The 16,653-nt window shown below is 43.4% G+C and overlaps 1 protein-coding gene across 1 annotated transcript; it reads right to left on the bottom strand.

The window, feature by feature from the left end:
- Window positions 1–371: 371 nt before the first annotated feature.
- PEX14 (peroxisomal biogenesis factor 14) lies at window positions 372–15,798 on the bottom strand (the record flags this gene model as incomplete). Its single annotated transcript, XM_008943719.1, has 6 exons — window positions 372–1,259; window positions 3,473–3,564; window positions 6,752–6,849; window positions 8,119–8,221; window positions 8,838–8,923; window positions 15,676–15,798. Coding segments are annotated over 6 exons (968 nt in total), but the record flags the coding sequence as incomplete, so codon positions are not given.
- Between the last annotated feature and the right edge of the window lie 855 nt (window positions 15,799–16,653).

The following is a 16,653-nucleotide window of genomic DNA, read 5'->3' as shown; positions in this document are numbered from 1 at the left end:
GGAGTCAGCTTCTTTTACAGCCATCTTTTACTGGGGAGCAATCAGTAACAAAGCCATCTGTTCTCATCCATCTGACTGTGGCCATGACACCTGGTCCTGGTCCCTAGCAAGAGGCCACTTCAATGAAGGTAAGCATGTGGGGTGGAAATTGTGTTCTTTGGACCCCACAGAAATTTAGTGTTCTCAGATGCTAGGTAGTTTCAGGAATTGGGGGCTTGACATAAGGCTTGGAAGAACCAAGACTGAGATCTGGTGAGGAATTTAGGGTTAAAACATTCATTTTTTTGGCAACAGAGTATCAAGTAGTGTGAGAAATAAAACAGAGGGTTATTCAGGGAAACAGAGAACTGGTTTGGGCCTTAGGTGAGGATTAAAGGCTTGTGAAATCAAAGAGCTCAGGACAGACTGGTTTCTGAAACTGGATAGAAGGGCTCTAGGATGCAGCAAAGAGGCTAACTGTTTCAGGAGAGATGGTGTTTTTGTAAGAGGACTTGTTCTGTAGCTGTGGTGCATGGTAAGGCGATTGGTCTTCCAGCCTAGGCAGTGACCCCAGCTCATGGGGAGAACGTGGGTCTGGGGAGGGAGGAGAAGCCACTGCGACACTGCAAAGCCCTGTAGTGAAACAGGGCCCACCTTGCTCACTGGGCAATCATGACCCTGCTCAAGGTCAGTCATGGAAGAATCACTGGACGGGACGGTGGCACTTCTCTCCTCAAAATGGGAGAGGCACCAGGGACAGTGCAGGAGGCTACAGAGGATGTACAGCAGCAGCAGCAGCAGAAGCCAGGGTGCCTTAGTCAATCTCATTCTCGTTGCTGGCCCCCTCGGGTCTTCGTAGTTTTTCCACTTGCTCATTAATCTGACCATCCCCTCCTCGCCGGTCCTCAGTCTGGACACCCAGACATTCCTCCTCATCCACATGGCTAACATCATCATCCTCATCGTCCTCTTCCTCCTCTTCACTCCTTTTGGTTTCCCTTTTCTCCTCCTCACCCTGCACCTCCATCCTCACTTGGCTCTTGACGTCAATCACTGCCTTGCTGCCCTCCTCCGTGCTCAGCAGGTGGCAGCTGACCTTGGAGCCCTCAGGGCTGTGGTTCTCCTTGACTGGTGATGAGGTGGTAGACTCGTTGCTGACAGGTGAGATGTCACTGCTGCTATTGTGGTTGGCAACAACAGGGTTGGAGGGTGAGCTTGGCTTCACTGGGATCTGCCAGGACGGGATCTTGGGAGCCGAAGGGGAGGGAGGGAACTGCCTCCTTGGGGAGGGGAAGAGGGGAAGAGAAGGAGAGAAAGGGGCTTTTATTAAAAACACTGAGGGGTTATCATTAGAGAGAACAGTATTTGCAGTGGGACAAGCACGTAAAGCAGGACTGAAACTGCAAATCTCCTTTGCCACAAAGGAACAAACCCAAGATCACTTCAGTTCTTCAGCCAGAACCTCAAAGTGCTTTACAGGCACCCGGTGCCAGGGCCTGCACACAAGGACAATACCACAGCTGGGCAGCCTGAAGTACTAAAATCATCTGGTTAGGGCAATTTCACAGAGCAAGCTAGCACTCAGGAACGGTGCCTGTGGAAAGAGATGGGTGTCCCTTTATAAAACAATCACTAATTAATTGGTAAAGCCAATTCCCACTGGAGTAAGAAGTCAGGCACACCAGGTCCTTGTGCCGGAGCCAAGGAATTTCACCACCTGGCTCTCGCCCCACTGTGATACACAGCGACTGCATCCTGCCTCATCACAATCCAGAGCCTCCCTCCCAGTCCCAGCAGGCACGTTACATGTTTGGGCCAGGTCCTGGCTCCTGCAAACTGGTTCAGTTTCTCTGACTTGGAGCCACACGTGCTTGCACCAGCTGCACAAGCTGGCTGCTCTGTCTCTCCCAGGAGGGCTTCAAGGAGTCCACAGTGGCAGGCTAATGCCCAGCCCTAGCAGGAGAATCCAAGCACCAAACAGGACAAATATAAGTGCAGTGGGGAGAACTCTATGCCCTCAGAAAGTCACCCATCATGAAGAGCAAAGCAAAAAAGCATGGCTGATCTAGTACTCCCCAGGTATCCTTGCTCGTGCATGTGAAAAGCAGGAGTGTGGAGAGGTGTCAGATCAAGCTCTGAAAAGGACCCTGTGTGGCAGGGAGCCCCTGTGCCCCCAGGTGAGCTGCCTGGTGCCACGGATATGACCAGAGCAGATGAAAGCTGGCTGCTCTCCTACAGTGAGCACTCAAACACAGCAGTTCATATTTTCTTAGACCGAAGTAGGAAGAGCAGTTGCTCTCACCTCCCTCTTCCTGCTGCCACCACCAGCCATTGAAGAACTCTGCTGATCTAACCTCCATCTCCTGGGAGTGCAATAAGCTAATGCCTACATTATTCAACCAGTATCATAAATGCAATCAACAAATTCAATCTGGAGACTTTCTTGGCTCCAGTGTTGCTGCTGCCTCCTCTCTGCAGAAACATTTGCCTTTTTGTTAAAAAACAACTCCCCAAAGAGTTTTCTTTTTTCCAAAAAGCACTTATCCCCCAGCTGCAACTCTGCCACTGCTGAAGAGTGTCAGTAAGTAACACTCTCTCCCCAGCAGTGACACTAGGTATGATCCAGCTTAGCTGACAGTAACTTACTACATGTCCTCAGTCCTCCAAAGCTTTCTCCTCTGAATCCTGGGAGGAATAGGAGGTGTAGTGAGAATTTAAAACCATATTAGAGACAATACACTTTTCACATTCTGAAAAGCCCGCTTCCTGAAAACCAGAACATGTCTAAGCCAGTCTTAGACTGATCTCTGAAGTCCATCTCTTAGGAAGCAGATGATATGAGAAGACTTAGTGACATGTAGGAGGAGGCAAGGGAGTCATATCAGAGAGGATCAATAGCTGAAAAGCTAGATAAACTCTTAATTAATGTACTTGGAAAAAAAAGAATTTCCTCAGTAACTGAGATCTGATCCCTGTTCCCATGACTGTCCCACAGGCTGGGATTTACATCACCTCATTTCAGTCATCTAGCACATCATAGGATGCCTACACCTGAGCTAAGTGATCCAGAGAAACAGGCTCTGCTGAAAGGTGATTCTTTCCACCCTTGGTTATGCTCTGGTCAGGAACTGGTCAGCTGAACTGCATCCAGAAGAGACTCTCTAACAATGCAGGTGCAGATGCCATCAACACCTCAAACTGGGTGAGAGGCATCTTGACTGGGGTGAGTGGCAGAGAATTCCTCTATTGCAAACAAAAAGGAAAAATCTTATTAATTATCCAAAGCGCTCTATGATTTAAAGCAAGTTTGAAAAGCATTTTGAGACCTGCAAATAGAAAGTGATAGTGGAGTGCAAAGTGGCATTATTAAAATAGCAATAACAGGATATAGAGCTAGTTCCTGTTGGAAATGCCTTTCCTCTCTGTGATTGAGAGAATCCCAGAAAGCAGCCCTTTCCCCACATAACAGTCTGCTCACGTATTCCATCCATACCGGTTCAGGAGAAGTCCTTTTAATGAGTAGATCTCAGATTTCAATTCATTAATATTCTGTGACTCCAGAATCCAGTTGGTGGAAGTTGTGGCCTAGAACATGAAAAAGAAGAAATAAAGATGAAAGCATGAACTGGAAGATAGTTCACAAATGTCACTTTTTTTCTGTGTTATCCTCCCTCTCCTCATCTGGGAATCTCAAGCTCTAGGGTAACATACATAAGCTCTGTCATTTAAAATCTTTCAGATCTGAACAAAACAACTTCCACAATAAAGGAGGACCTGAACAGATCCCCACGATGATCTGAAATAATAACAGTCTCAAGGTGCTAAGACTATCCAAATGTTTGCTTTCTATTTGGGGGCCTAATTAATCTTGTCTCCAGCACACCGTGCAGAACCACTGCTGAGGCATCTCAAAGGGATCTTTCCTTTGGGATTAGGACAATGCCAGCACTTGTGAGAACTCAGACAAAGCTAGGTGTACATAGGATGTCTTCCACCAACACATCAGACTGAGCACAATACTCAAAGAGGTAAACTACACAATTTGACACTGACTTGATCAATGATTTCTAGTGAAGAACTAGCACTAGGATCCTGAAAGGCAGTGGGAGTTGCACTGAATCAGCCCCTTTAACTCTTTCCTGTGACTGCACTTACCCAAGGCAACAAGTATTATATATTAAGTATTTTAAAACCATTTAGTCATTTCTCCATTTGTCTAAATCACAAAATAAAGAATTGATTATCTGTGTTCTGTGGTGTTTAGAGGTGGGCTGATAAATCAATGCTTGAAAGTTGTGAAAATTTCCCCTACAAGATCTGAAGAATTGGAGCTGTGCTTGAGTTACCAGGTTGCATCTCCAGGCAGCAGCTGGACTAGGCACTGTCTCTGGGATATTGCAAGGCAGTGAATGCAATTTGGTGGGGAAAGATGATAAGCAACTTGTGGAAGTCTGGTGCAGCTGCTGTCAGCACTGCATCAGAATTGCTATGGGATATCAGACAGAAATAAGAGCAAGGTAACAACTGAGGGGAACATGCTGCAGGTAATACTTTGTGCAACCTTTCTTTTAATACTTTTGGGAACTTGAGAAATGGGAGGAGCATTCTGAAAGACAGATCATGGCCTATGGTTACCCCATCCTATCACTCTAGCAACCCCTGTAGTGAAGGGCTGAGTAAGGGACAAAGAACAGTCACATCTAGCACTGCCCATAGTGATTTCTGCTAAAAGCCATTACGAATGAACTCATTTGTGAGCACTGCTCCAGAGGTACTCCTAACAAACCCCCTGACAAAGGAAGCCAGGACTGGAATAACACAAATCTCCTCCTCAGCAACACCTACTAGATCTAGCCAGAACGGGTTGCTCCTACTTATTCTTTAAAGAGACTCCAGCTAGTGCTGAGTAACCCTGAACACCTTCACAGCCAGCACTCCTCACAGTGGTTTCTGGGCTGTGAAGCCAGTGAGCTGGGAGAGGCTCAGTCTGGAGGAGCTGTGATATACACAGATGCGTTCCCTTGGGATTCACACTCCCAGCCCTCAGACAGCAAGAATCCAGGAGCCACTGTTCTGGCTTTCCAAGACCTTGAAAGCTACAGCAGCACATTAACAAGGGAGTGATTTCCACTCAGTGGCCTGCGAAGGACTCAAATTTCCAAAACACATATGGTGCCAGATGCCGAGGATTTAGAAATAAAATCTGACATCTGGGGCTTTTTAGCCAGTCTCTTTAAAAAACAGTTGTAGAAAACTCAAGCCTTGAATTTTTATGTACGTTTTTTAATTACTTAAAGTCCCTCTTTTTAATTTTTTACAGCATGCCAGTAGGAGTTTGAAAAGCAGATATAAAAACTTACACTACAGCTGAGAAAACACAGCTTTTATTCTTTGGTTTGTGGGGCTGCCCAAGTTTTTCTTTGTACACATGAGGTTTAGATATCATAACAATGTGTGCTACCATTTCAGTGCAGGGGGTAGAGAAGGGGGGGAGGAAAAACTTCTTCAAGACTCTCTAAACCACCAAGACTCTTATGCCCTTTTTCCTTCTTAAAGCTTAACATGTGGTCTTAATCTTAACACTTAAGACCTGAAAACAGTTTTCCAATTTCCGGACTGGCTCCAGGCCACTGACAGGCCACGGTTCCCAAGGAAAATTGAAGCAGAGTGTTGTGACCATAAACTGGCTTTCATGGTTGGGTTTACAGCTGCACCACTGAGGGATTCCTACTGTACAGTGTGCACACCACACAGTCAGCTGAGGCCCACCAGTTACACACCATCAAAGGGTCTGTACAGCACTGAAGTACAGGTAAGGGGAGAAGACAGCTGTCCACACTACAGGTAAGAGACTGTGAGCATTGTCTAAAGGATTCCACAGTCAAAATTAAAATCTCTCCCTGTAGAGAGAACACTGCAAGCTCATGTCACCTCTGTGTGATGGTTCAAACCCATCCCACCTCACATGCAGCCAGTACTTACTGGCTGACAGAATGCTTAGGCCAGTGGCTGCAATGGACTTCAGAGATGAAAAGCACTAATTCTCATTGCCAAAAAGAAAATGAATTTTGGTTAAAAATGGTTACTTGTAGTTGCACATGTAACAACACAAACTAGTCAGAACTGATGGTTTTACTGCCAGGGTCACGTCAAGAGTCGAGGGGAAAGGGCCACTGTGCATCACTGCTGTGGTTGTGATGGGACTACCTGTTACACTGAGATGGGCAAAACCACTGAAAGGAGAAACCAAACAGTAAGAATGTTCAGCCATGACCTGGCCTGGACCTGAACAAGAGAATTAAATACAGTACTTCGAGTGTGTGTTTGGCTGAACATGATTAAGTCATTGTTTTGACAACATACAAGGGCAGGGAGAAATATAAACATGTAAAATTACATGCTAGACACAAAGAAATCCTCTGCACAACTGGCCTCCAGCTCTTTTGCCCAGTGGACTAACAGCACAATTGTTTCATCTCAAATGCAGTGCAGAAGATACAGAGCTGAGAACAGGTCTGAGTCTCAGACACACAGGCAGCATATGAAGATATATAGCAAAGGCTTCTAAGAAGTTAGATATCTTTCATTTAGTCCCCAATAAATGTCCAGTGCTTTAAACAAACTGCTTAAGGAGAAGTTAGATGCAGAGAAACTGGCTGGGGATATGACAGAGCTGAAGGCTGGACTGTGAACCTAATAAGGTGCTACCCATGTGCTCACAAAAGAAGCCACGTGTGTTCCAGAGAAGATGGTGATGTTCTAAAGGTGATACCTTAGAAGCAGCCAGCTCTTGGGTGAGCTCCTGGATTTTCTGTTGTTGCTGGATTAGCAGTTCCTGGACAGCTGCTAAAGTTGTCTGTAGCTGAGTCACTGCAAGGAAAAAAGCAGGAGAGTGTTAAACTGATATACATGCACATATACACACTCACACACGTCCTTCCTGCTGTCTAGCTACAAAGATGCCTCTATTCCTACTATATTTAATTTATCTACACCCGCCCGCTCACTTTAATCCATATGATTTATCTGCACTATGGGTAATCTACCTGCACTGCATCTAACCTCCAGTATTTCTAGTTTATCTTTCCATTGTATAGATGTCTATAGCCCACAGTATATCCGTCCAAAACCTCTCCCTTCTAATTATATTGGTTTATGATTTGTACATCTCCCTGAACTTATACAATGTTTGTATCATTTATCTATCCTGGGCCTCACGCAGGCAAACACTGGGGCTAGCTCCAGTCTGGGAAGAGGCTGGTCTCAGGACTGACCTTCGGGTATCAGGAGAAATGAAAGATGCTTTTCTTCACACCCTCCACTAAAAAGTGTAATTAGCATCCTCCCACTCTCAACCCACCAGCTCCTTCAACTCCAACATCTCTAACAAACTTAGTGCTGAAAATCATACTCTTTTCCATCCCACCAACTGAATATACTTCGTACTTTTCTCCTTTTATTTCAAGAGAACACTCTGTATTCTCCTCCTACACCCCAGCAAAGTGAAGAACTTCTGCTGGACTCCAACTCCAGCTGCAGGAGAACTTTTTCTACTTTGGTACTTTACCCAAAGCTTCCTAGCAGTAAACAAGCCGATAAAATAAAATAAAATTAAAACCTCTATTGGTGTGACAGGTAACAGCTAATCCAGACCATCATTAGGGCACTGGGTAATGAACAGACACCCTATAGAGTCAATAACAGAGACGGTGGCTAAGGTCAGGGAGGCACAGTAATTACAGACTCTCCTGACCCTTCCTCGGATTTCCAGATGGAAGGTGGGGGGAAAAAACCAAAAAAAAAGCCCCTGAAAACATCAGAGAAGCAGAAATTAAAAATGAACTTTACAGCCCTCCGAAAGGCTGTCATTTTATTCCCCTTATTAATATTCTGAGGTTGGGAGCCTTTCCGTAAAAACATAATTAATTGAGGCCGTGCCGACAGTAAACAAGCAATTTCAAATTAAACCGAAATGACGGCGGCTTCATTTGCAAATGTGAACAGATTCTCAGAGCAGATAAATGAAGTCACCACATAAAGTGGAGATGGAGGGAAAGAAAAGGGTGGGAGCCTTGGCAGCGTGGAGGATACAGGGAGAGAGGCTTTGAGGGGTGAATTGATGGAGTCATTAATCTTTACCTGTCTGTGTCACACTGCCACTCATCTCAGAGATGTTTGACTCGATCCTCTGAAGCTGTTTCCTGTCTTCTTTGCCTCCCATGATGAGAGGAAGCAGGTATTTCTGCATGGAGTACAGAAACTTTTTTAGGAAATAGGGATATGCAAAGTGGTCTTTCTAATCCACCTGAACTATTCTCAAAGCCCAGCACCCAAAGCTCAGCCTTCATCACAGAGCCAGTGATCGTTTATCCACAAATCTGGCTGCAAAAAGAAACTCCCTCTACAGCAGCTGTTAAAAGAAGCTGCAGAAGAGAAGAAGCAAGTTGTGTGGTTGCATTTCTGAGGGTGCTAAAACCCAATTCCTCTCTCCCTTTAAGGTTCCCTGGGACAGCTCTCAGTTCAGAAAAACATCCATCACACATAGAGTACAATTCCAGATCTTATGCTTTCACCAGTGAACACACTGATGTGTTGCAATATCTGAGCTACATCCACAAGGTAAGAAATGCAGAGGTGGGAAGAAATGTAGAAAGGCCCAGGAAAGGCCAGAGAAGGCACAAGCCAGTGAATGGAAGACACTATAAAATCTTTTGAACTTTGGCAGGTACAGGCTTACGAGTCGTGGAAAGAAAAGCAGAGATGCTTCATCAGCTTGGAACCAACATGATCTTTGGGACACAAGCAGCATAACATCGTTCTCTCAGAGTACAGTGTAAGAGTAGTGAGGGAGCTACTACCTTGTAGAGCTGGTGGAATCCAAAGGCAATTCCTGTCATTATGATAGCCAAAGCCCCATAATCTCGCCATCTGGAGCCAGGTGGATCTAAAGGCCAAAATCAAGAAATAATCATGGTCAGAACTGCAGGTGAGACCATTTTCATACACCCATTTTATCATCACTGAACCATCTGGCCAGACCTCCAGCATTGACACTGGCCTTGCACAAAGTGTCAAAGGGAGACAAATCACAGCTGCAGTTTAAAAAGTTCCCTCAAGCTGTTCTGCCCTGCTCTCTCCTTGCAGAAGGCACTCTGAATCCTACTCCACCTTCCCCAGGTAACTGTCTGTGCTGTTAGTATTAGCTAAGGTTAATTCATTACTTGACTACCAATTCTTCTCCAGTACCATAATTTATGAAAATGGGGACAGTGTCAGAGACCCAGAAGTGTGCAGAAGAAAAGAAGGAAGAGCTTTGAGAAAGAAGAGAAATCTATCAGGACAATAAATGGGTTTATGAACACTGTCTCAGCAATCACAGACTATTCCAATAAGGAAGGATCCAGTGTCTTTCAAGCCCAAATTACAAATAGGGGACACCAAGGCACACATAAACAGCAGAGAGAAAGTGTGCAATATCTAGAGACAGGTAAAGAAGTAGATAAAAGCTTGAGATATTTAACACAGAGTTCTGCACAGAAGCTTGGAGACTCCAAGGAGCAAAGCAGAGATATGGCATGCTCTGCTCCCTCAGGCAGAGTCAGGAGATACCTGTAGTTTTCCACCAGCTTTATCCTTCCACCTCCCTCGCAGTTCCCTTAACAAATCTGGTGCTGCCCCCGGTTTTCTTTAATAATGAAGAGGATGCAGAGTGATCTTTCCTAAAGTTCAGTGGCAGGATGTGGGCAGACCTGATGAGCTGGAGGCCGGTGTACAGACTCCAAACAGACAGATCCAAATCTACATGTGATCCAGAGTCTCGGAAATGCATTCGTGTTCCAAAGTTCCAGCTTAGGCTTTCAAAGGGAATCTTAACTGGCCAAAATAGCTGGAAGCTTGTCTCCTCTTTCTGCTTTGCTCACCTATTGCTATTTCTCTGGTTAATGAGATCTTCCACAGGCATTTCATTGCAAGAGTTACTCCTAATCCCAGCCCTCAGGCTCTACAGACAGGCACCAACTCTCAGCTACCGGCACTCATTGCTTCTTGCTGCATTTTGGGACACAGCTCCTCAAACTATCCACTGGCTAGAAATCCAAAGAAACTAAAGCAGCTCTGTCAGAATTGGTGAATAGTGTCACCAGCAGTATTTTGGGTTGCTGCAGTTGCAGTTTTGAAGCTTAGGCACATGATCACATTATCATAACTTTTTAACTTAATGAGTTAACACACGTCAGCTAAGCTGCAGTAACTGGCTGTGTACATGTCAGGATTTAAAATGATCTCTGGCTAATCTTGCTGCAAACCCCAGTCACCCATCCCACCTTCCCTTCCTTACTCTGCTCCCGATGTCATTTCTGGTAGCTGAAGTCTCTTGGTCATCCAGTTCCCCATCCTGAAGTTCTGACTTATCCTTTTATGCCAGCACAACTCATTCCAGGCTGAACTGCCTGTTGCAAAGGGTTAATTAGTCTCAGCAGGTCCTGTGGGGCCCTGTCCAGGGCAGTGCTTGGCTGGCTGTCCCCACCTACCTTCCAGCAGCAGTCACCTCTGAGCAGAAAGGAGCCACACCTGTAGGACACTGCCTGTTTTGCCCCTTCACCTCACTCATCTCTCCCCTCATTCCTGTAATGCTTGAGCTAAGAACATTTTATTGCCCCCTGGTTTTCATTATTAATGAAAAGGGACCAGAATGATCTTTCCTAAAGTTCAGAGAGTCTATAAAGACAAGAAGCTGAAATGCCATTTTACTCGTTTTAGAGATGTGTGAAATAATTCTGTCTTGTGGCAAAAAAAAAAAAAGTGAGGGGGATGGAGAGGAGCAGTGAGTGAGTGAGGAATGCAGTAAAGGCTCTGCATTGACCACATCAGCTTTACAATGCTGAGAATAATGTCACAGCTCTGCCTGAAATCCACATTCAGTCTTCTTTTTTTCTCTAACCTAAAACGTGGGGTGGAGAGAGGGTTAGAAGTTTCTCAGTTGTGACCTTGGTGCTCACACTGACTTCTTTGCATATGCTCAATTTCCCAACTTGTAAAACTGGAAGAAACTCAGAGAAAGTGAAAAACCACTAACAGCCCTGTCACTCTTCATTCTAGGCACTGAGGAAGTACCAAACCACTCTACATAAGACACCCTCAAAAATGAAATGGAAGGGGGACAGGCATTTTCTCCAGCTCTCTGTGGTTCCTGTATATACATTTAATTCTCACAGCAGCAACTGTAAATTGCACTTTCAGAGTAAACACTATTTTTTAAAGATCCCCATTCATCTCAGAAATAACTTTCTTGACATCAATTAATTAGGCTTTGTGCATCCAAGTAAGGTCAGCCTCACTAGTACCCAGATTTTAGGACTAGAAACCAAGGCTGGAAGAGGAGATTTGCCAAGAGTGAACAGTGAACCCATGGAAGAGAGTTGGGAAAAAACAAAGAGTTTGGACTCCAGTTACCATTTTTAGTTTTAAGAGAAAACAGTCTGTATTCTACAGCCTCCCACATAATGAAGACTAAGGGGTAGGAGAAGAAGATCCAAATGGCAAGAAAAACAGTCACTGGAGCTGATTTTTAAGCAGGTGTAAAATCTGCACAAATCCCCATAAATGGAGACCATAAATACCCTGGGGAAGAACACAGATGATACCTGGATGCTAAGCATGCAGCTTCTCACACCTTGCTCCGAAACTCCCTTCAGTTTGTTTGTAATTATAGGGGTTAGAAAGGTAACAAAAAATATAAACCCAATTAATCATTTAAATATTTAAAGTCAGATTTTTGTCCTCACTGCTGGATTAGTGTATTTCATAACGCCAACAGCAGACAGCCCTGCTTTTTTACTGGGGGTTCATTTTAGAGCATGTTTAAACTAGTCAGATTGAGTGATGCTTCCAGCAACTAATCGCATGTCAAATAAAAGATATTTTATGTAATAAATTACTGCTACAAGTAATTCAAATGTCATTTATCAGTTTTATTATCAGTCAGGCAAAGTCTTGTTTCTCTATATTAATCAAATTCAAGCTTTTTTTAAGCTTTTTTTTTAAGCAGTTTTGACACCTCTTGGCAAAAGTACAGACTGGAGGGAAGGAATTACTCCCCCAGAACAAGAGGTAGGAATAGTAGAGATGGTATTGAGCTAAAATACAGTGTTTAGAAACTTAGCTGAATTCTTGTCTCTTCCTCCCAAAAGTTACTATTGTTTCTCTTAAACCAAACCCAGGAGGAGTTCTGGATGCAAGAACTATGCTACTCTGATGGCTCACCAACAAGCTTCTTACTCCTTAACTCTTCAAGAACAAGAAAGTACTTGCACAGGTAAAAGCCATTTCCCACAAAACATTAGAACATTAAGGAACACTTACACTGGCAGCTCAGTTTGTACAAACAGAAGTATTTCAGTGGTATGAATTATTTCCTGCAACGTTAAAAGCCATAACAGATGGAACTGACAATAGCAGGAGATCAAACAAGTTGAATCAAGAGCTGTGCAGGGGATCTATTGCTCTGACTCACAAGAGTGGACACCTTACAGTGGAGCTGCTGGCAAGATCACCAGCTTGTCTGTTTGCTCCACTCCTCCTAATAAACTCGTGAGATGGTTCTGAAGCCACACTGAACTTCTACACTCATAACCAACAGTTTTAATATCATTTTTAAACGTGAAGCAGCAACACTTCGTGAGGAGGGGGAAGAGAAAGAAATTAGGTTCCTTAAGACACTAGTCACCGCTTTTCAGCACAGCACCTCCTCACCTGTTTCTCCTTTTTGCTCTGTGGGGGGTAATTCTTTCTAGTTTTGTGATTTTGTGTAGAGGTGTCAAAACTACTAAAAAAATCCCTTAAAAAGAAAGAAAAATATCAAACACAGAGTGGATCACAGTCTTCAGACCTAAACTCCAGCAGATCAGATGCTGCTTCACAAGAAACTCAGATGCTTTCTTTGGGCAAGGCAAATACACCTCATGACCTTTTCCAAAATAAGCTCTTCCAATATGAGTTGTTCCCATCAACAAGTCAACTTCTACATTCAGCATTCTACCTATCTCATTAGTCCTTTGGAAATACTTTTGAACTTCAAGCCCTGAAGCATTCCAACACTAGTGTCAGGAATACTCTGTACCAAGATAAGTGTAACAGATAGAAAAAGCAGTATCTGTCTTTGTACACAACCACCTCTGACAAAGCTGTGAATGATAAAGTGACTTAGTAAACTATCACAGAAACAGCTGTCCTGGAGCAGATTTGGACCAATTCAGAAATATTTATTACAGGATTAGCATCCAACTGATGAAATAATCTACAGCAAACAAGGAACTCAGAAGAGCACGGAGCCACTGCACAGTCTCATCCATCAGCTCTACAGAAAGTCACCTATTCTTTTGGCAGTTCTGATACCATGGAAGACACCTAACAGGAAGACACTGAGATGGTTCCCTCATTAACAGCACCAGTACTGCACCAGACAAGGACCACAATAGGGCACTGACCAACACTAGTATTTTGGTCAAGTGAATGCCATGTATAGTTAGCAATGTATTCTTTTTATACATCCATTTAGAGGTTAAGCTTAAATAAAAGGTCTACAAAGAAAGGTTAGAGGGAGGAACTGTATCTAATGAAGCTATTTCACCATTTCCCTCATTTTGGGGGTTGTTGAAAAGGACTGGCTCACAGGCAAAATCTTTCAGTCCAAGTTCTTTTAAAAGGACCAATCAGATCACAAAGCTAGAGCACCACTTATGATTACAACCCCTACAGAAGCTTTACTTTGGTGGTTTTTTTTTACTCATCTTTGGTTTTTGAGCATTACAGAATGATACTTTCAGCCTTCTCTTTGGAGCATTAATGGGAACAGTTTGGTATTTACACATTAGTTAAGATTCTTACCTAGTAAAAAGAAATTGGGAGCTGGTGCTTTGAGGAAAGCAAATATAGCAAAATGAAAAGAAAAAAAAAATCAAACAGATAAAGCTGTAAGGGTTAACAATTATGACAATGCTTTCCAGTTTGAATTGTGAACTCCTTTCCTGTCCTACTCATATTAGTGAAACACTACCAAATAAGAGGAGATTAACTCTTCCAATACTGGACTGTGCTAAGAGTTAGCTGACTGAGCAATGGATCACACTAAGAGGGACCTGGCACTGTTTCTTCAGCAAGAGAGCAAATTTTGCTTTTCTGGAATTTTCTGTGAACTACAGCAAACAGGTATTAATCCAGGAGGAGGAATTCAGCCCTGGAGTTCACCAGCACACCCAATACAACAGTCAGAAATACTCCAGTTACGAGCCAAACTCCATCACAAATGTTTGGGTGTTTTTTTTTTTCCCCAAACTGTGCCAATCCAGAGTATTTAAAAACTCAGAAAGCAAGTCTAGTATTATCTCTAGCCATAGAAAAACTATACCATAAACTAATAAACACAGCCCTAAGCGGACTGTTACATCAGTCAATACCTGACCTGGAGCTGTTTAGGAGCAGTATCAAAATCCTGTTCTTCACATTTGGCAGGTAAGTGAAGTGATTTTCAAACTGCCAGACACACATGTGAGCTGAACAGCTTCTTTTGATGGATTTTTAATGGTGTGTACTTTGGTTTTTATTGTTTGGAGCTTAGATACTTTTTTGCGAGGTTTGTTTTAAAATGCAAATATATATGTAAATTTTGAGTCTACACAGATTATGCTGGGACTTTAAAAATTTGTTGAGAGTGTATTTTGTACACAAAATCATACAATCACATCCGCAGAGTCTACACAGAATAGCTGCTGTTACACCTCAGATTAGTTAAGATTGAAGAGAGAAAGCTTGTTAAAATCAAGGGCTCATTAACTGCTTATTATTATTTGTAATCTGACAGCACTCTGGGGGTCCGTTGTGCCAGACCTTAAACTCATACACAGGAAGCCAAAGACTAAGTCCTGAAGACATCATACCCCAGCTTGCTGCTGATGCTGAAAATACACTCAAGGCATTAGCAGGCAGAGTACAAGGAGCAACTGGATGATGCTCTTAGCCTTAGGTTTAGCTTTAGGTAGTCCTGCAGGGAGCAGGGATTTTGACTCCATGATCCTTATGGGTCTCTCCCAAATTGAGACATCCTATGATTCAGTGAACTGCTCATTTGTCAGACTAGTTAAGAAAATAAGTCCTCTAACTAAAATACAAAACTTTGTGATGATGTCCAACAGCTTATTGGCCAGAGTCCACTGTTGCCATACCTAAAGCTGGAATAGTGTTGCACTTTTACAGCACCTTCGATCCAAGAATCTATCAGCTCTATCATGTATTAATGATCTAAAGATTAGAAAACACTACTGATGAAGAGAAGCATGACCTTCAGTTTTAGAAGGGACGACTGAGTCCTACACTGACTAAATGACTTCTTCCAAGTCCCTACAGTGAGACAGAACCTAATTTGTATTGACTATATGCCTTCAGGTCAAGAGGTGTCACAGGCTACTACGTATGTTTGGAGACGATGATCATTTGTATCTCATCTTCCTTGTGCAACAGGATCTTCCCACAGGCATCGACAGCTATGAAGTGCACTCAGAGTAACACTGGAGTCCAATTCTGACAAAAAGTCAGAACATCAGCTGAACCAAAATCTAGGATCTGGCACAGAAATCTGTGAAACTGCTGCAGGATTCACTGCAGAAAGCAACAGGACCAGATGTTTTCCAAAGTGTGACTTACTGTGCACCACAGGGTGAGAGGGCTGCGGTGGCACCAGCTGTGCAGAAGGAGCTGGGCTCTGTGGCTCCTCTGTGCTCGTGCCCGACTGCTGGAACGCCAGATCAATTTCTTCATCTGTCAGGCCTGGGGGAGCAGAGGAAATGAAATCAGTTTAGCACCTTTGCCCACTTGATGCACGCATAATTAAATTCTCAAGCCAGGCAGAACCCTTTCAAGCTGCAAAGAATTTTGGCACTGACTTGAGCAGTAATGCCTCCCCAATTTTGGATTCACTGGAATGTCTCCCTCTCTCTTTCTCTGTTGCAATTTAACCTTAAGCGACAGAATATTAGCCTCGACACTGCTTCCAAATGTGGCTCATTCAATTTCCTTAATTTATCCTTGAGTTTATTGCTGCTTTTGAAGTAGCTTTCTATTGCAATTCTCCATTCTTCCCCCGAAAAAAAGATACCATCAACTGCAAATGTGGCTCATTTTAATCTGTAATGGTGTAAAAAAAAAAAAGAGGGGAAAAAACTAACAATAATGCATGAAAACAGACAGGGAAACAAAAAACTAATTATTGGGTTAGACGACTAATTAGTCTAGATCGTTTCCGAAGACGGGAATAATTTGCTTTATTTTATGACAAATGCAGAAATAAAAAGAAAAAATCAGGACTGACTGTGATTAGTATGAATGGGACACAGAATGTAAGGAGGAAATAAAACTATAACAAAACAGATCAAAACAAGGCCAAGCCCAAACTTTCAGCTTAGCATTGCCCCGGCCTATTGCTGCATGATTAGATTGCCCTAAGGCAGCCTGGTTTTTATTTCACACAGAGCTGTAGTAACACTGCACACATGGGACACGTTGGTGCAGTCACTGCTGCCATCAGGAAATGCCAGGATGACCATCTGTAATTGGCCACAACATATGGAAAGGATTTGGCCAACAAGGGGGAAAACAAAAGCAGCTAAAGGATTCACGATGACC

This window comes from Merops nubicus, unplaced genomic scaffold (assembly GCF_000691845.1).
Source record: "Merops nubicus isolate BGI_N331 unplaced genomic scaffold, ASM69184v1 scaffold87, whole genome shotgun sequence".
In the NCBI taxonomy this organism is placed as follows: domain Eukaryota; kingdom Metazoa; phylum Chordata; class Aves; order Coraciiformes; family Meropidae; genus Merops; species Merops nubicus.
The sequence above is the reverse complement of the archived record's forward strand: the minus strand, read 5'-3'. Positions and strand labels throughout refer to the sequence as shown.